General features: G+C 47.8%; 1 protein-coding gene across 1 annotated transcript in view; it reads right to left on the reverse strand.

The window, feature by feature from the left end:
- Positions 1-4,604: 4,604 nt before the first annotated feature.
- Positions 4,605-21,388, reverse strand: part of LOC115126165 (ataxin-1-like) — a 230,822-nt gene continuing 214,038 nt past the window's right edge. The window contains 1 exon segment of the mRNA XM_065020241.1: positions 4,605-8,770. Coding sequence (XP_064876313.1) covers positions 8,177-8,770 — 594 coding nt within the window. The 3' untranslated portion in view covers positions 4,605-8,176.

The following is a 21,388-nucleotide window of genomic DNA, read 5'->3' on the forward strand; positions in this document are numbered from 1 at the left end:
ATCATCAATTTAGAGAATAACATTGGCGTTTCAGTATGAAAATATAAAATATCCATGATTTCGTTTTTTACACACTTTTATTTCGTAAACTATGTCAATATGTAATTTGTTGTCAATGTTTTTGTTGTCAAACTGGGGGCAGTTGTGAAGAAAGTCACTAGTTGGCAGAGTTAATTTAAAATAATGCCATTGTTGATTAAAAGCTTTTTTCATTAATTAGGCAAATATATATATATATATAAATAATACATTTCACCCCTTCAACTAACCTGACCCTGTCCACTAGGCCTCTCACCCCTTCAACTAACCTGACCCTGTCCACTAGGCCTCTCACCCCTCCAACTAACCTGACCCTGACCCTATCCACTAGGCCTCTCACCCCTTCAACTAACCTGACCCTGTCCACTAGGCCTCTCACCCCTCCAACTAACGGGACCCTGTCCACTAGACCTCTCACCCCTCCAACTAACCTGACCCTGTCCACTAGGCCTCTCACCCCTTCAACTAACCTGACCCTGTCCACTAGGCCTCTCACCCCTCCAACTAACCTGACCCTGTCCACTAGGCCTCTCACCCCTCCAACTAACCTGACCCTGTCCACTAGGCCTCTCACCCCTCCAACTAACCTGACCCTGTCCACTAGGCCTCTCACCCCTCCAACTAACCTGACCCTGTCCACTAGGCCCTGACCCTGTCCACTAGGCCTCTCACTCCTTTAGCTAACCTGACCCTGACCCTGTCCACTAGGCCTCTCACCCCTCCAACTAACCTGACCCTGTCCACTAGGCCTCTCACCCCTCCAACTAACCTGACCTTGTCCACTAGGCCTCTCACCCCTTCAACTAACCTGACCCTGACCCTGTCCACTAGGCCTCTCACCCCTTCAACTAACCTGACCCTGTCCACAGGCCTCTCACCCCTCCAACTAACCTGACCCTGTCCACTAGGCCTCTCACCCCTCCAACTAACCTGACCCTGTCCACTAGGCCTCTCACCCCTCCAACTAACCTGACCCTGACCCTGTCCACTCAACTAACCTGCCTCTCACCCCTCCAACTAACCTGACCCTGTCCACTAGGCCTCTCACCCCTTCAACTAACCTGACCCTGACCCTGTCCACTAGGCCTCTCACCCCTCCAACTAACCTGACCCTGTCCACTAGGCCTCTCACCTCTCCATCTAACCTGACCCTGTCCACTAGGCCTCTCGCCCTTCCAACTAACCTGACCCTGTCCACTAGGCCTTTCACCCCTCCAACTAACCTGACCCTGTCCACTAGGCCTCTCACCCCTCCATCTAACCTGACCCTGTCCACTAGGCCTCTCACCCCTCCAACTAACCTGACCCTGACCCTGTCCACTAGGCCTCTCACCCCTCCAACTAACCTGACCCTGTCCACTAGGCCTCTCACCCCTTCAACTAACCTGACCTGACCCTGTCCACTAGGCCTCTCACCCCTTCAACTAACCTGACCCTGTCCACTAGGCCTCTCACCCCTCCAACTAACCTGACCCTGTCCACTAGGCCTCTCACCCCTTCAACTAACCTGACCCTGTCCACTAGGCCTCTCACCCCTTCAACTAACCTGACCCTGACCCTGTCCACTAGGCCTCTCACCTCTCCATCTAACCTGACCCTGTCCACTAGGCCTCTCACCCCTCCAACTAACCTGACCCTGACCCTGTCCACTAGGCCTCTCACCCCTCCAACTAACCTGACACTGACCCTGTCCACTAGGCCTCTCACCCCTTCAACTAACCTGACCCTGTCCACTAGGCCTCTCACCCCTCCAACTAACTTAACTCTGTCCACTAGGCTTCTCACCCCTTCAACTAACCTGACCCTATATATATACACACACACTTAGTTGCAACCCCATGGAATCTACAAGGTGTCAAAAACATTCCACAGGGATGCTGGCCCATGTAGACTCCAATGCTTCCTACAGTTGTGTCAAGTTGGCTGGATGTCCTTTGGTTGGTGGACCATTCTTGACACACACAGGAAACTGTTGAGCATGAAACCCTGGCAGCGTTCCAGTTCTTCACACAAACCAGTGCACCTTGCACCTACTGCCTGCCATACCTGGTCCGTCTATGACATGTTATTTAATGTTTTGTACACTCAGTCTATAAGGTTCTAGTGAGTGTATGAGAGAGGCTGGATGGCTATGGGGTCGTCATGGGTACCTGAACTAGGGGTCAGAGGTTAATTGCTACACTAGTGGGTGTAGCATGATGGACACTGTAGTCCAAATTGGACTGTCTGTCACTGCATATGTGAGAATCTCCCTGAATTTTCTGAATGGCAGGCCGTGCAACTGGCAGGCCGTGCAACTGGCAGGCCGTGCAACTGGCAGGACCTGCAACTGCAACATCTTAATAGGAATTGAAAGGTGCTAAAATGACTAGACTGGTTTGTTAATGGCTGGCTGGGATCTTTGAAGGGTGTGTTTGAGCCTGTATGTTTGTGTGTGTGTGGGGGGGGAGAGGGCATGTCTTTATTTTGGTCCTAACATGAGGGAGAGGGTTTTTATTGCAGAGAGCTTCTAGATGAAATGATTGACATGTTACAGCCAGTCAGAGAGAGAGATGGGCAGGAAGGCTTTTTACTAGTGTACTCTCTAGAGACACAGCTTCACCCCCCATCTCTAAATCAAATCAAATCAAATGTATTTATATAGCCCTTCGTACATCAGCTGATATCTCAAAGTGCTGTACAGAAACCCAGCCTAAAACCCCAAACAGCAAGCAATGCAGGTGTAGAAGCACGTGTCTCTAGAGACACAGCTTCACCCCCCATCTCTAGAGACACAGCTTCACCCCCCATCTCTAGAGACACAGCTTCACCCCCCATCTCTAGAGACACAGCTTCACCCCCCATCTCTAGAGACACAGCTTCACCCCATCTCTAGAGACACAGCTTCACCCCCCATCTCTAGAGACACAGCTTCACCCCATCTCTAGAGACACAGCTTCACCCCCCATCTCTAGAGACACAGCTTCACCCCCCATCTCTAGAGACACAGATTCACCCCCCATCTCTAGAGACACAGCTTCACCCCCCATCTCTAGAGACACAGCTTCACCCCCATCTCTAGAGACACAGCTTCACCCCCCATCTCTAGAGACACAGTTTCATCCCCCATCTCTAGAGACACAGCTTCACCCCCATCTCTAGAGACACAGCTTCACCCCCATCTCTAGAGACACAGCTTCACCCCCATCTCTAGAGACACAGTTTCATCCCCCCATCTCTAGAGACACAGCTTCACCCCCCATCTCTAGAGACACAGCTTCACCCCCATCTCTAGAGACACAGCTTCACCCCATCTCTAGAAACACAGCTTCACCCCCATCTCTAGAGACACAGCTTCACCCCATCTCTAGAGACACAGCTTCACCCCATCTCTAGAGACACAGCTTCACCCCATCTCTAGACACATCTTCACCCCATCTCTAGACACAGCTTCACCCCATCTCTAGAGACACAGCTTCACCCCATCTCTAGAGACACAGCTTCACCCCATCTCTAGAGACACAGCTTCACCCCATCTCTAGAGACACCGTTTCATCCCCCCATCTCTAGAGACACAGTTTCACCCCCCCATATCTAGAGACACAGTTTCATCCCCCATCTCTAGAGACACAGTTTCATCCACCCCCCATCTCTAGAGACACAGTTTCACCCCCCATCTCTAGAGACACAGTTTCATCCCCCATCTCTAGAGACACAGTTTCATCCACCCCCATCTCTAGAGACACAGTTTCACCCCCCCATCTCTAGAGACACAGTTTCATCCCCCATCTCTCTAGACACAGCTTCATACACCCCCATCTCTAGAGACACAGTTTCATCCCCCCAACTCTAGAGACACAGTTTCATCCACCCCCATCTCTAGAGACACAGTTTCACCCCCCATCTCTAGAGACACAGTTTCATCCCCCATCTCTAGAGACACAGTTTTATCCACCCCCCATCTCTAGAGACACAGTTTCATCCCCCCATCTCTAGAGACACAGTTTCATCCCCCATCTCTAGAGACACAGTTTCCCCCCCCCCATCTCTAGAGACACAGTTTCATCCCCTCCCCATCTCTAGAGACACAGTTTCATCCCCCCACCTCTAGAGACACAGCTTCACCCCTAAAATCCAAAGTTACACACATGCTGGCTAGATGCTTGCAGTCTAACTATTGGAAAGCAGCCACCACACCACTGCCATTATGCTTTACATTTGCACTAGAAAACTTCACCTGAAAGGGTTTGATTGGTGAGGGGTGTAAGTGTGTGTCGTTGTTTTACTGAATTGTCCCATTTAGGTAGGGGTTAGTCAGTTAGAACAAGACTTAACTAGGGTCTCATTTTGGTTCAATGTGTATGAATGCAAAGCCATATATGTAATGGTTAAATATCTGCTATTTTACCAAGGTGAAGCTCTAGAAGCAAAAAACAAACATTATATCCATCCTGTCCTTACAAAAAGACTCACACATTCTCAGAAACACGCACGCACGCACACGCACACACACACACACACAGAAACTAGCTCTAGACGACATAGTCAAAGAATGTTATAAAATAAAAAATGAAGATGCACTGCCGTGGTGTTGATCTGAGAAACCCTGTTTTATTAAAAACAATAAAGCATTTTCAAATCTTATACAGGGTGTCTACTCACTCCCCACCACCACCGCCACCACCATCCATCTGACTTTACCATCCATCCATCCATCTGTCCATCACCCGCCCTCCAGGTAGGAGTTCCTCTTAACCACAGATCTAGGATCAGATTCCCCTACACCCACACCTAACACGAACCTTTAGGGGGATGAACTAAACATCTGAACCTACACCAGTGGCTAGAAGCAACTTCTACATACTTCTCCTACTCTGCCATATCTTCTACCACCTAAACACACCTGAAAATCTAGTTCAATCAGAGAGTTCAACAGGTGTACCTGCTGGTGGCCCCGCCCCCGGCTCCAAGACCGACCGACATACCTCCACACTGTCTCTCAACCAAACCCCCAACAAGTGGGTGGGACTTGGATGTGCCACAGATGTGATTGACAGTGTAGTTGTCCAATGAGGAGCAGAGTCAAGATTGTCAGAGCCAATCAGCAGGGAGCGCACTTGTTAAGGAACTGCTACATTTCAGTAAAATGGGGTTTCAGCCATAGAGAATGATAGAGGCCTCTAGTGGCCAAAAGGTAGTATTAGCATGGGTAGCGCCATTGAGGGATTCCAACATTTTAATGTAGTCAACTGGGTGGGACTTCCAACTTCATTGAATGATCCCCCCTGGTGACCCTGTTGGAGTCATGTCCAACTGGGTCATCAGGAGGGACCAGCCAATAGTGAAGACGACAATTGACTACTTTAAAATGGAGAAAGCATGGACAGCGCCATTGAGGCTGTCACAGATACTATAATGGCACAGATACAAAGACGAGTCCTCTACCTATCTCTATGGCTTCAGCTCACTGTGTGTTTGTGTGAGTGTGTGTGTTTGTGTGTGCAACCTGGCTGAAAACATAGGTGTATCTGAAATGGCATTCTATTCCCTATATAGTGCACTACTTTTGGTCAGTGCACTATAGTAGGGAAAAGGGCGCCATTTCGGACACAACCAAAAAGTCATGTCACCCAACTGACAACCTCTCCAGATGTGCAAATTGCAAGATTCTCTTAAGTAGAACTCCAAAAACAGGAACCCTGGACATTTAACATGGGATATATCAAATTAACTTATATGATATTTCTATACACATTTACAAAAACACACACACACACACACACACACACACACACACACACACACACACACACACACACACACCACTGAGAATCACTATCGTCTTAGTTTCCTACTCAAATATATTGGCTTCTCTATATCATCAAGGGGAAACATCTATGCAACAAAAGTATTTGGATACACATTAAACGTATATCAACAAGTATGAAATACATACAGTCCTCCCTCACCTTCAGGAGAGTGCCTGTCTGTGCAGGTACTGTATTCCGTGTGTGTTTGTGTGAGTGTGTGTCAGAGGAGGCTGGTGGGAGGAGCTATAGGAGGATGGGCTCATTGTAATGGCTGGAATGGAATCAAACACATCAAACACCTGGAAACAGTGTGTTTGACCCTGTTCCATCTATACCATTCCAGCCATTACAATGAATACGTCCTCCTATAGCTACCCCCGCCAGCCTCCTCTGGTGTGTGTGTACTTACACATACCTACATTCATGCACACTTCCCGTACATACATTATGTATTTGACACACGTCAAAAATCCTGTGTCCAGAGCATCTATAACTCTCTCAGTCTCGTCCACAACATACCTGTACATAGTTCCTGCCTATTCCCATCCTTTGTCCAATCTCCTTTTGGACTTGATTGACATTTTTGATTTCCTTGAAAAGGCAGTTATGTGTATTTTTTTTGACCACACCCATAATTTGAAGAGCATGTTCTGATTGGAGTAAAGTGCCTTAACACAAAAAAAACCACTCGTCTGCTTTCATATCATCCTCTATATTCCTCTGTTTTCTTTCTCACTTTCTTTCCCTCTCCTAACTGGCACTCGCTTCATCACCTGTCACATTCATCCCTGTCAGGTCAAGTGACTTGGTGACCCCATGACATCATCATTCCTCTATGACATCATCATGACCCCTTCACTGTTCTAAAGTCCTGCTGTCACAGAGTTCTACTTCTTCCTCAAGGTAAAATAACAAAAACATACAGTACTGTGTTAATGAAGAGAGACCAACAATAACAATAACAATAATAATAATAATAGTTGTGTTATCATCAGTTGGTGAGTGTGACAGGTGTGCAAATGCAAGTGCTTCAAGACAACATGCTGTCTCTCTCTAAAGACTCAACAGTGACTCTCTGACTGCGTTCCAAATGGCCCCTATTCCCTATACAGTGCACTACTTTTGACGAGGGCCCATAAGGATAGGAGCCTTAGTAAAAGAAGTGCACTATATAGGGTATAGGGGACCATTTGAGACATAAGCTCTTTCTTTCTGCCATAAAAATGTAAAGGAAAAGGTTGCACCAAGTAAACATCATCTTCCTCTGAATAATCCCATAGTTCATCAACTCAGTGTGAATGTAAATGTATGTAGGGTATAAAGGAATAACATAAACATTTTACTTAACCACCCTGGATCAAATTATACATACAGTATGTGACCCCTGACCTCAAAGTTTTAGACAATCATTTAAATATATCATTATCAACTCAGAACGTTTCAAGAATAATAACAAAATGACTCCACTGTCACCCAAACATAACAAAGGAAAGAAGAGTTCTCTCTTTATGGTGGCCCAGTGGCGCGGCCTGATGACCTCGCCTGGCTGGTCTGGCCCTGCTGGGTGACATCACCTAGCTGAGTGGTCTAGGTGGATGAGTGTCGAGGCATCTGGTGACCCCTTGTTTAGGATTAGATGTGTAGTTCTAACCTTCTGTCAGAGAGACATAAAGGTGTTATTATACCTCCTCTTCTATTCACGAGGGTTTGAATTTGTTAAAGTCCTTTTTTTTTTTACTGTGTTTTATCTAAAGACGTCTTGAGTCGCTCGGGATAGGTGACATCATATCAACTCAGTCTGCCACCACGGCAACGGGTGGCGTGGAGAGTGATTCCGTCCAGACATCCTGAACACTCTCGTCAGTAGTGCCCTCTACCAGGAAGTGATATCACTCAGCGGTCTACATTATGGCAGCTTAGTCATCTCCTAGGCCCTATAGGAAAGCTAACTTACATATTTCATTCAGTTGTCCACCTGCAGCCATCTAATGACCAGAGAGGTATCAAGCAGCGCTCTTGCATGCCACAAACCCACCAATAAAACACATACTATACTTCACAAAACGCCTTGCCCAGAGATTTGTTGACAAATCCCAAAGCAATTGCATTGTTTGCTCGTTTACGTAATGTGGAACGCATCAACTACAATGTTATTTTAACATGGACTTAATGTAAGGTGATAACATGGGTCATATTTAGCCTACAGTAATCCAGATAGAAAATATAAACAAGAAAAAAATCTAAAACAAAGTCGTTAAAATAAAACATTTATGAGGCCATTTCTTTTTTTCCATCTCTCCTCCAATCCCTATTTGAATTAACAGTCTTGTTTTAATCTCCTGCCTTCACTACTTGCCTATATTTGACCTGCCTTCGATGCTGATTTTTACCCCCTGAGTGATAAAGGAAGGTTTGGGTAGAGTCAACTGGGGCACCTCCTCGCTCCTCTCCACCTGACGGCCCTCGGGGGCCGACCACCTCCTCTTGCGGCTCGCCGGCTTGGCGGCGCCCCTACTGGATTCTGAATCTCCAGGCTGGCCTCCTTTCAAGTTGGCCCCCCCTCCGACGCCATTCTCTGAGGCGAACTGAACACCTTCAAACACCATTCCCCCACTGGAGCCTCTATGGCCCACCCCGTTCTCCTGCTCCCCGTGCCTGGCTGACCCCCTTCCACCCCGGGAAGACCTGGAGGGTTTGAGGGGCCCGTGGATGGAGCCCATGTTGCAGCTAGTAGTGATTTCCATGGCCTGGTTCTGGGTCTGCTGGGTCTTCTTCAGGGAGCCGTTCCTCAGGTTCTTCAGGGTGAGGGAGATGCAGACGTCCCCCACTGAGAGCTTGGTGCAGGGTAGTTCTAACAGCTGAGTGGTCCGGTCTGGGCAGCACGACGACCAGCCCTGGCCGAATACGAAGAAGGGATACTCCAGCTGCACCTCCACACTCACCTGTGGGAGAGATAATAAAAGAGATTGAGAGGAGAGGAGGGAGAGATGGAGAGAGAGAACAGACTATCAAATCCAATCATATAGGAGACTAAACCTAAACTATAGCCTATCAAAACTAATCATATAGGAGACTACACCTAAACTATAGCCTATCAACACTAATCATATAGGAGACTACACCTAAACTATAGCCTATCAAAACTAATCATATAGGAGACTACACCTAAACTATAGCCTATCAACACTAATCATATAGGAGACTACACCTAAACTATAGCCTATCAACACTAATCATATAGGAGACTACACCTAAACTATAGCCTATCAACACTAATCATATAGGAGACTACACCTAAACTATAGCCTATCAACACTAATCATATAGGAGACTACACCTAAACTATAGCCTATCAACACTAATCATATAGGAGACTACACCTAAACTATAGCCTATCAACACTAATCATATAGGAGACTACACCTAAACTATAGCCTATCAACACTAATCATATAGGAGACTACACCTAAACTATAGCCTATCAACACTAATCATATAGGAGACTACACCTAAACTATAGCCTATCAACACTAATCATATAGGAGACTACACCTAAACTATAGCCTATCAACACTAATCATATAGGAGACTACACCTAAACTATAGCCTATCAACACTAATCATATAGGAGACTACACCTAAACTATAGCCTATCAACACTAATCATATAGGAGACTACACCTAAACTATAGCCTATCAACACTAATCATATAGGCCTATAAAAGCAGATGTAAAGACAATATTCAATTGAGAATAGTGAGGCAGACTACAGAATGAATGGCACATTTACACTATGGACAGTCCAGGTATAACAGACCATTTCATATACAGTTGTATTTAATGGATTTACATAAATGGGGATCTAATAATAAAAAACAAACATTATTTTACATTTATACAAAGTGTCGGGTTAATTGCCACAGTAGATTTGCTTTGGTAAACAATAAAATACTTTATTTCAATTGTACTGAATGCTTGTGAAGAAGATACCTGTTCAAAAAGGACTAAGTTGTTCCCATGACAATACCAATCAGAGAACGAACACATCTTAAAAGAATTTGGTTGCAGGTGAGACTAAGGTGTGGCTATTAGTGGGACCAATAATGGTTGCTATGGAGATCAGCTGTGCGGGTGAACCCCGTGTTATCTGATGATATTCCAACAGGCTACATTCTGTAGGCTGCTCGTTAGCCTGTCCATTGGCACATAAGGAAAGGTGTGGAAACACGTCATAGGCTACTGTTTGTGTTCCCCTGGCTGAGTTGATGAGCTGATTTGGGCCATCAGTTGATTGACAGATTTTTGAGCAGCTTGTTAAACAGTGCAATTCACCATTCCCACTCGTTTCGGGACAACCTGGTCTCTTTAATCACGAGACAATGATTTGGTCATTATCATTGAAGAATCTGGCACTTTTCTGCACCCGTGTGTGTTAATGTCCTCCCACTGCTAAACGGCATAACGGCCTCTACGGTCATTATACTGTATCATTATATTACAAGTATTATATCAAACAAGCCTCTTATTAACAGTATTTTTTTTTACCTTTGTCATTTGTTTGAAGGTTTTATTTAAGAGTGAGATCAGTGTTAGAAAGACAGGGCGAGGGTGAAAAACACGGATTCCAACCGATGCGGAATCCTGCATAATGTGTGCCGGGGTCAGTTCTTAACCACTTTATTATGCCCATTGCATTACATAATGTGTGCCGGGGTCAGTGACTAACCACTTTATTATGCCCATTGCATTACATAATGTGTGCCGGGGTCAGTGACTAACCACTTTATTATGCCCATTGCATTACATAATGTGTGCCGGGTCAGTGACTAACCACTTTATTATGCCCATTGCATTACATAATGTGTGCCGGGGTCAGTGACTAACCACTTTATTATGCCCATTGCATTACATAATGTGTGCCGGGGTCAGTGACTAACCACTTTATTATGCCCATTGCATTACATAATGTGTGCCGGGGTCAGTGACTAACCACTTTATTATGCCCATTGCATTACATAATGTGTGCCGGGGTCAGTGACTAACCACTTTATTATGCCCATTGCATGCCCTGATCATTTAATCATTTCCCTAACGAAAAATACATCCACCCCCTAAAATATATGTCCATTTATTATCATCCATATAAGAATTCACACAAGAAGCTCAATATCCTGCATGTAGCCTACAACTGATGCCAAGTGGACTTGCTGTCTAAAATAGCCTGCACGTAGCCTACAACTGACGCCCAGTGGACTTGCTGTCTAAAATAGCCTGCATGTAGCCTACAACTGACACCCAGTGGACTTGCTGTCTAAAATAGCCTGCACGTAGTCTACAACTGACACCCAGTGGACTTGCTGTCTAAAATAGCCTGCACGTAGCCTACAACTGACACCCAGTGGACTTGCTGTCTAAAATATCCTGCACGTAGCCTACAACTGACACCCAGTGGACTTGCTGTCTAAAATAGCCTGCACGTAGCCTACAACTGACACCCAGTGGACTTGCTGTCTAAAATAGCCTGCACGTAGCCTACAACTGACACCCAGTGGACTTGCTGTCTAAAATAGCCTGCACGTAGCCTACAACTGACACCCAGTGGACTTGCTGTCTAAAATATCCTGCACGTAGCCTACAACTGACGCCCAGTGGAACCTTCGGTCTAAAATAGCCTGCACGTAGTCTACAACTGACACCCAGTGGACTTGCTGTCTAAAATAGCCTGCACGTAGCCTACAACTGACGCCCAGTGGACTAGCTGTCTAAAATAGCCTGCACGTAGCCTACAACTGACGCCCAGTGGACTAGCTGTCTAAAATAGCCTGCACGTAGCCTACAACTGACACCCAGTGGAACCTTCGGTCTAAAATAGCCTGCACGTAGCCTACAACTGACGCCCAGTGGACTAGCTGTCTAAAATAGCCTGCACGTAGCCTACAACTGACGCCCAGTGGACTTGCTGTCTAAAATAGCCTGCACGTAGCCTACAAGTGACACCCAGTGGACTTGCTGTCTAAAATAGCCTGTACCTAGCCTACAACTGATGCCCAGTCGACTTGCTGTCTAAAATAGCCTGCACGTAGCCTACAACTGACGCCCAGTGGACTTGCTGTCTAAAATAGCCTGCACGTAGCCTACAACTGACACCCAGTGGACTTGCTGTCTAAAATAGCCTGCACGTAGCCTACAACTGACACCCAGTGGACTTGCTGTCTAAAATGTCCTGCACGTAGCCTACAACTGACGCCCAGTGGAACCTTCGGTCTAAAATAGCCTGCACGTAGTCTACAACTGACACCCAGTGGACTTGCTGTCTAAAATAGCCTGCACGTAGCCTACAACTGACGCCCAGTGGACTAGCTGTCTAAAATAGCCTGCACGTAGCCTACAACTGACGCCCAGTGGACTAGCTGTCTAAAATAGCCTGCACGTAGCCTACAACTGACACCCAGTGGAACCTTCGGTCTAAAATAGCCTGCACGTAGCCTACAACTGACGCCCAGTGGACTAGCTGTCTAAAATAGCCTGCACGTAGCCTACAACTGACGCCCAGTGGACTTGCTGTCTAAAATAGCCTGCACGTAGCCTACAAGTGACACCCAGTGGACTTGCTGTCTAAAATAGCCTGTACCTAGCCTACAACTGATGCCCAGTGGACTTGCTGTCTAAAATAGCCTGCACGTAGCCTACAACTGACGCCCAGTGGACTAGCTGTCTAAAATAGCCTGTACCTAGCCTACAACTGATGCCCAGTCGACTTGCTGTCTAAAATAGCCTGCACGTAGCCTACAACTGACGCCCAGTGGACTTGCTGTCTAAAATAGCCAGCACGTAGCCTACAACTGACGCCCAGTGGACTTGCTGTCTAAAATAGCCTGCACGTAGCCTACAACTGACGCCCAGTGGACTAGCTGTCTAAAATAGCCTGCACGTAGCCTACAACTGACCCCCAGTGGAACCTTCGGTCTAAAATAGCCTGCACGTAGCCTACAACTGACGCCCAGTGGACTAGCTGTCTAAAATAGCCTGCACGTAGCCTACAACTGATGCCAAGTGGACTTGCTGTCTAAAATAGCCTGCACGTAGCCTACAACTGACGCCCAGTGGACTGTCTAGCTGTCTAAAATAGCCTGCACGTAGCCTACAACAACTGACTTGCTGTCTAAAATAGCCCAGTGGACTTGCTGTCTAAAATAGCCTGTACCTAGCCTACAACTGATGCCCAGTGGACTTGCTGTCTAAAATAGCCTGCACGTAGCCTACAACTGACGCCCAGTGGACTTGCTGTCTAAAATAGCCTGTACCTAGCCTACAACTGATGCCCAGTGGACTTGCTGTCTAAAATAGCCTGCACGTAGCCTACAACTGACGCCCAGTGGACTTGCTGTCTAAAATAGCCTGCACGTAGCCTACAACTGATGCCCAGTGGACTTGCTGTCTAAAATAGCCTGCACGTAGCCTACAACTGACGCCCAGTGGAGCTGTCTAAAATAGCCTGCACAATAGCCTACAACTGACACCCAGTGGACTTGCTGTCTAAAATAGCCTACAACTGACGCCCAGTGGACTAGCTGTCTAAAATAGCCTGCACGTAGCCTACAACTGACGCCCAGTGGACTACCTTCGCTGTCTAAAATAGCCTGCACGTAGCCTACAACTGACGCCCAGTGGACTAGCTGTCTAAAATAGCCTGCACGTAGCCTACAACTGATGCCCAGTGGACTTGCCTAAAATAGCCTGCACGTAGCCTACAACTGACGCCCAGTGGACTAGCTGTCTAAAATAGCCTGCACGTAGCCTACAACTGACACCCAGTGGACTTGCTGTCTAAAATAGCCTGTACCTAGCCTACAACTGATGCCCAGTGGACTTGCTGTCTAAAATAGCCTGCACGTAGCCTACAACTGACGCCCAGTGGACTAGCTGTCAGTGGACTTGCTGACTTCTAAAATAGCCTGCACGTAGCCTACAACTGACACCCAGTGGACTTGCTGTCTAAAATAGCCTGCACGTAGCCTACAACTGATGCCCAGTGGACTTGCTGTCTAAAATAGCCTGCACGTAGCCTACAACTGACGCCCAGTGGACTAGCTGTCTAAAATAGCCTGCACATAGCCTACAACTGACACCCAGTGGACTTGCTGTCTAAAATAGCCTGCACGTAGCCTACAACTGACGCCCAGTGGATAGCTGTCTAAAATAGCCTGTAGCCTACAACTGATGCCCAGTGGACTAGCTGTCTAAAAAATAGCCTGCACGTAGCCTACAAGTGACACCCAGTGGACTTGCTGTCTAAAATAGCCTGTACCTAGCCTACAACTGATGCCCAGTCGACTTGCTGTCTAAAATAGCCTGCACGTAGCCTACAACTGACGCCCAGTGGACTTGCTGTCTAAAATAGCCTGCACGTAGCCTACAACTGACGCCCAGTGGACTTGCTGTCTAAAATAGCCTGCACGTAGCCTACAACTGACGCCCAGTGGACTAGCTGTCTAAAATAGCCTGTACCTAGCCTACAACTGATGCCCAGTCGACTTGCTGTCTAAAATAGCCTGCACGTAGCCTACAACTGACGCCCAGTGGACTTGCTGTCTAAAATAGCCTGCACGCCTACAACTAGCCTACAACTGAGCCCAGTGGACTTGCTGTCAGCCTGCACTGCCTACAACGCCCAGTGGACTTGCTGTCTAAAATAGCCTGCACGTAGCCTACAACTGACGCCCAGTGCCCAGTGTACCTAGAAGCTGCTGTCTAAAATAGCCTGCACGTAGCCTACAACTGACGCCCAGTGGACTAGCTGTCCTAGCCTACAACTGATGCCTGTCTAAAATAGTGGTCTAAAATAGCCTTGCTAGCCTACAACTAAAACTAGCTGTCTAAAATAGCCTGCACGTAGCCTACAACTGACGCCCAGTGGACTTGCTGTCTAAAATAGCCTGCACGTAGCCTACAACTGACGCCCAGTGGACTTGCTGTCTAAAATAGCCTGTACCTAGCCTACAACTGATGCCCAGTCGACTTGCTGTCTAAAATAGCCTGCACGTAGCCTACAACTGACGCCCAGTGGACTTGCTGTCTAAAATAGCCTGCACGTAGCCTACAACTGACGCCCAGTGGACTGCTGCTAAAATAGCCTGTAGCCTACAACTGACGCCCAGTGGACTTGCTGTCTAAAATAGCCTGTACCTAGCCTACAACTGATGCCCAGTCGACTTGCTGTCTAAAATAGCCTGCACGTAGCCTACAACTGACGCCCAGTGGACTTGCTGTCTAAAATAGCCTGCACGTAGCCTACAACTGACGCCCAGTGGACTTGCTGTCTAAAATAGCCTGCCTAGCCTACAACTGATGCCCAGTCGACTTGCTGTCTAAAATAGCCTGCACATAGCCTACAACTGACGCCCAGTGGACTTGCTGTCTAAAATAGCCTGCACGTAGCCTACAACTGACGCCCAGTGGACTTGCTGTCTAAAATAGCCTGCACGTAGCCTACAACTGACGCCCAGTGGACTAGCTGTCTAAAATAGCCTGCACGTAGCCTACAACTGATGCCCAGTGGACTAGCTGTCTAAAATAGCCTGCACGTAGCCTACAACTGACGCCCAGTGGAGCTGTCTAAAATAGCCTGCACGTAGCCTACAACTGATAGTGGACTTGCTGTCTAAAATAGCCTGCATGTAGCCTACAACTGATGCCCAGTGGATTGCTGTCTAAAATAGCCTGCACGTAGCCTACAACTGACGCCCAGTGGACTAGCTGTCTAAAATAGCCTGCACGTAGCCTACAACTGACACCCAGTGGACTTGCTGTCTAAAATAGCCTGTACCTAGCCTACAACTGATGCCCAGTCGACTTGCTGTCTAAAATAGCCTGCACGTAGCCTACAACTGACGCCCAGTGGACTTGCTGTCTAAAATAGCCTGCACGTAGCCTACAACTGATGCCCAGTGGACTTGCTGTCTAAAATAGCCTGCACGTAGCCTACAACTGACACCCAGTGGACTTGCTGTCTAAAATAGCCTGCACGTAGCCTACAACTGACGCCCAGTGGACTTGCTGTCTAAAATAGCCTGCACGTAGCCTACAACTGACGCCCAGTGGACTTGCTGTCTAAAATAGCCTGCACGTAGCCTACAACTGATGCCCAGTGGACTAGCTGTCTAAAATAGCCTGTACCTAGCCTACAACTGATGCCCAGTGGACTTGCTGTCTAAAATAGCCTGCACGTAGCCTACAACTGATGCCCAGTGGACTTGTCTAAAATAGCCTGTCTAAAACGCCCAGTGGAGCTAAAATAGCCTGCACGTAGCCTACAACTGACGCCCAGTGGACTTGCTGTCTAAAATAGCCTGCACGTAGCCTACAACTGACGCCCAGTGGACTTGCTGTCTAAAATAGCCTGCACGTAGCCTACAACTGATGCCCAGTGGACTGTCTAAAATAGCTGTCTAAAATAGCCTGCACTGTACCTAGCCTACAACTGATGCCCAGTGGACTTGCTGTCTAAAATAGCCTGCACGTAGCCTACAACTGATGCCCAGTGGACTTGCTGTCTAAAATAGCCTGTACCTAAAACTAGCCCTGCACGTAGCTGACGCCCAGTCTAAAATAGCCTGCACGTAGCCTACAACTGATGCCCAGTGGACTAGCTGTCTAAAATAGCCTGTACCTAGCCTACAACTGATGCCCAGTGGACTAGCTGTCTAAAATAGCCTGTACCTAGCCTACAACTGATGCCCAGTGGACTAGCTGTCTAAAATAGCCTGTACCTAGCCTACAACTGATGCCCAGTGGACTAGCTGTCTAAAATAGCCTGTACCTAGCCTACAACTGATGCCCAGTGGACTAGCTGTCTAAAATAGCCTGTACCTAGCCTACAACTGATGCCCAGTGGACTAGCTGTCTAAAATAGCCTGTAGGACGCCCAGTAGCTGTCTAAAATAGCCTGTACCTAGCCTACAACTGATGCCCAGTGGACTTGCTGTCTAAAATAGCCTAAGCCTGCACGTAGCCTACAACTGACGCCCAGTGGACTTGCTGTCTAAAATAGCCTGCACTAGCCTACAACTGACGCCCAGTGGACTTGCTGTCTAAAATAGCCTGCACGTAGCCTACAACTGAGCCTGCACCCAGTGGACTTGCTGTCTAAAAATAGCTGTCTAAAACGCCTAGTGGACTTGCCCAGTTGCTGTCTAAAATAGCCTGCCGTAGCCTACAACTGATGCCCAGTGGACTAGCTGTCTAAAATAGCCTGTACCTAGCCTACAACTGATGCCCAGTGGACTTGCTGTCTAAAATAGCCTGTACCTAGCCTACAACTGATGCCCAGTGGACTAGCTGTCTAAAATAGCCTGTACCTAGCCTACAACTGATGCCCAGTGGACTAGCTGTCTAAAATAGCCTGTACCTAGCCTACAACTGATGCCCAGTGGACTAGCTGTCTAAAATAGCCTGTACCTAGCCTACAACTGATGCCCAGTCGACTTGCTGTCTAAAATAGCCTGCACGTAGCCTACAACTGACGCCCAGTGGACTAGCTATCTAAAATAGCCTGCACGTAGCCTACAACTGACGCCCAGTGGACTTGCTGTCTAAAATAGCCTGTACCTAGCCTACAACTGATGCCCAGTGGACTTGCTGTCTAAAATAGCCTGCACGTAGCCTACAACTGACGCCCAGTGGACTTGCTGTCTAAAATAGCCTGCACGTAGCCTACAACTGACGCCCAGTGGACTTGCTGTCTAAAATAGCCTGCACGTAGCCTACAACTGACGCCCAGTGGACTAGCTGTCTAAAATAGCCTGTACCTAGCCTACAACTGATGCCCAGTCGACTTGCTGTCTAAAATAGCCTGCACATAGCCTACAACTGACGCCCAGTGGACTTGCTGTCTAAAATAGCCTGCACGTAGCCTACAACTGACGCCCAGTGGACTTGCTGTCTAAAATAGCCTGCACGTAGCCTACAACTGACGCCCAGTGGACTAGCTGTCTAAAATAGCCTGCACGTAGCCTACAACTGATGCCAAGTGGACTTGCTGTCTAAAATAGCCTGCACGTAGCCTACAACTGACGCCCAGTGGACTAGCTGTCTAAAATAGCCTGCACGTAGCCTACAACTGACGCCCAGTGGACTTGCTGTCTAAAATAGCCTGCACGTAGCCTACAACTGACGCCCAGTGGACTTGCTGTCTAAAATAGCCTGTACCTAGCCTACAACTGATGCCCAGTCGACTTGCTGTCTAAAATAGCCTGCACGTAGCCTACAACTGACGCCCAGTGGACTAGCTATCTAAAATAGCCTGCACGTAGCCTACAACTGACGCCCAGTGGACTTGCTGTCTAAAATAGCCTGTACCTAGCCTACAACTGATGCCCAGTCGACTTGCTGTCTAAAATAGCCTGCACGTAGCCTACAACTGACGCCCAGTGGACTTGCTGTCTAAAATATCCTGCACGTAGCCTACAACTGACGCCCAGTGGACTTGCTGTCTAAAATAGCCTGCACGTAGCCTACAACTGACGCCCAGTGGACTAGCTGTCTAAAATAGCCTGTACCTAGCCTACAACTGATGCCCAGTCGACTTGCTGTCTAAAATAGCCTGCACATAGCCTACAACTGACGCCCAGTGGACTTGCTGTCTAAAATAGCCTGCACGTAGCCTACAACTGACGCCCAGTGGACTTGCTGTCTAAAATAGCCTGCACGTAGCCTACAACTGACGCCCAGTGGACTAGCTGTCTAAAATAGCCTGCACGTAGCCTACAACTGACCCCCAGTGGAACCTTCGGTCTAAAATAGCCTGCACGTAGCCTACAACTGACGCCCAGTGGACTAGCTGTCTAAAATAGCCTGCACGTAGCCTACAACTGATGCCAAGTGGACTTGCTGTCTAAAATAGCCTGCATGTAGCCTACAACTGATGCCCAGTGGACTTGCTGTCTAAAATAGCCTGCACGTAGCCTACAACTGACGCCCAGTGGACTAGCTGTCTAAAATAGCCTGCACGTAGCCTACAACTGACACCCAGTGGACTTGCTGTCTAAAATAGCCTGTACCTAGCCTACAACTGATGCCCAGTCGACTTGCTGTCTAAAATAGCCTGCACGTAGCCTACAACTGACGCCCAGTGGACTTGCTGTCTAAAATAGCCTGCACGTAGCCTACAATTGATGCCCAGTGGACTTGCTGTCTAAAATAGCCTGCACGTAGCCTACAACTGACACCCAGTGGACTTGCTGTCTAAAATAGCCTGCACGTAGCCTACAACTGACGCCCAGTGGACTTGCTGTCTAAAATAGCCTGCACGTAGCCTACAACTGACGCCCAGTGGACTTGCTGTCTAAAATAGCCTGCACGTAGCCTACAACTGATGCCCAGTGGACTAGCTGTCTAAAATAGCCTGTACCTAGCCTACAACTGATGCCCAGTGGACTTGCTGTCTAAAATAGCCTGCACGTAGCCTACAACTGATGCCCAGTGGACTTGGTGTCTAAAATAGCCTGCACGTAGCCTACAACTGACGCCCAGTGGACTTGCTGTCTAAAATAGCCTGCACGTAGCCTACAACTGACGCCCAGTGGACTTGCTGTCTAAAATAGCCTGCACGTAGCCTACAACTGATGCCCAGTGGACTAGCTGTCTAAAATAGCCTGTACCTAGCCTACAACTGATGCCCAGTGGACTTGCTGTCTAAAATAGCCTGCACGTAGCCTACAACTGATGCCCAGTGGACTAGCTGTCTAAAATAGCCTGTACCTAGCCTACAACTTGCCCAGTGGACTAGCTGTCTAAAATAGCCTGTACCTAGCCTACAACTGATGCCCAGTGGACTTGCTGTCTAAAATAGCCTGCACGTAGCCTACAACTGATGCCCAGTGGACTAGCTGTCTAAAATAGCCTGTACCTAGCCTACAACTGATGCCCAGTGGACTAGCTGTCTAAAATAGCCTGTACCTAGCCTACAACTGATGCCCAGTGGACTAGCTGTCTAAAATAGCCTGTACCTAGCCTACAACTGATGCCCAGTGGACTAGCTGTCTAAAATAGCCTGTACCTAGCCTACAACTGATGCCCAGTGGACTAGCTGTCTAAAATAGCCTGTACCTAGCCTACAACTGATGCCCAGTGGACTAGCTGTCTAAAATAGCCTGTACCTAGCCTACAACTGATGCCCAGTGGACTAGCTGTCTAAAATAGCCTGTACCTAGCCTACAACTGACGCCCAGTGGACTAGCTGTCTAAAATAGCCTGTACCTAGCCTACAACTGACGCCCAGTGGACTTGCTGTCTAAAATAGCCTGCACGTAGCCTACAACTGACGCCCAGTGGACTTGCTGTCTAAAATAGCCTGCACGTAGCCTACAACTGACGCCCAGTGGACTTGCTGTCTAAAATAGCCTGCACGTACAACTAGCCTAGTGGACTTGCTGTCTAAAATAGCCTGCACGTAGCCTACAACTGACGCCTAGTGGACTTGCTGTCTAAAATAGCCTGCACGTAGCCTACAACTGATGCCCAGTGGACTAGCTGTCTAAAATAGCCTGTACCTAGCCTACAACTGATGCCCAGTGGACTTGCTGTCTAAAATAGCCTGCACGTAGCCTACAACTGATGCCCAGTGGACTAGCTGTCTAAAATAGCCTGTACCTAGCCTACAACTGATGCCCAGTGGACTAGCTGTCTAAAATAGCCTGTACCTAGCCTACAACTGATGCCCAGTGGACTAGCTGTCTAAAATAGCCTGTACCTAGCCTACAACTGATGCCCAGTGGACTAGCTGTCTAAAATAGCCTGTACCTAGCCTACAACTGATGCCCAGTGGACTTGCTGTCTAAAATAGCCTGTACCTACAACTGATGCCCAGTGGACTAGCTGTCTAAAATAGCCTGTACCTAGCCTACAACTGATGCCCAGTGGACTAGCTGTCTAAAATAGCCTGTACCAGTAGCCTACAACTGCCTACAACTGATGCCCAGTGGACTTGCTGTCTAAAATAGCCTGCCTAGTACAACTGATGCCCAGTGGACTTGCTGTCTAAAATAGCCTGTACCTAGCCTACAACTGATGCCCAGTGGACTTGCTGTCTAAAATAGCCTGTACCTAGCCTACAACTGACGCCCAGTGGACTTGCTGTCTAAAATAGCCTGTACCTAGCCTACAACTGACGCCCAGTGGACTTGCTGTCTAAAATAGCCTGTACCTAGCCTACAACTGACGCCCAGTGGACTAAAATAGCCTGTACTAGCCTACAACTGACGCCCAGTGGACTTGCTGTCTAAAATAGCCTGTACCTAGCCTACAACTGACGCCCAGTGGACTTGCTGTCTAAAATAGCCTGTACCTAGCCTACAACTGACGCCCAGTGGACTAGCTGTCTAAAATAGCCTGTACCTAGCCTACAACTGATGCCCAGTGGACTTGCTGTCTAAAATAGCCTGTACCTAGCCTACAACTGACGCCCAGTGGACTAGCTGTCTAAAATAGCCTGTACCTAGCCTACAACTGACGCCCAGTGGACTAGCTGTCTAAAATAGCCTGTACCTAGCCTACAACTGACG

Source organism: Oncorhynchus nerka, linkage group LG7, assembly GCF_034236695.1.
Source record: "Oncorhynchus nerka isolate Pitt River linkage group LG7, Oner_Uvic_2.0, whole genome shotgun sequence".
Lineage (NCBI taxonomy): Eukaryota > Metazoa > Chordata > Actinopteri > Salmoniformes > Salmonidae > Oncorhynchus > Oncorhynchus nerka.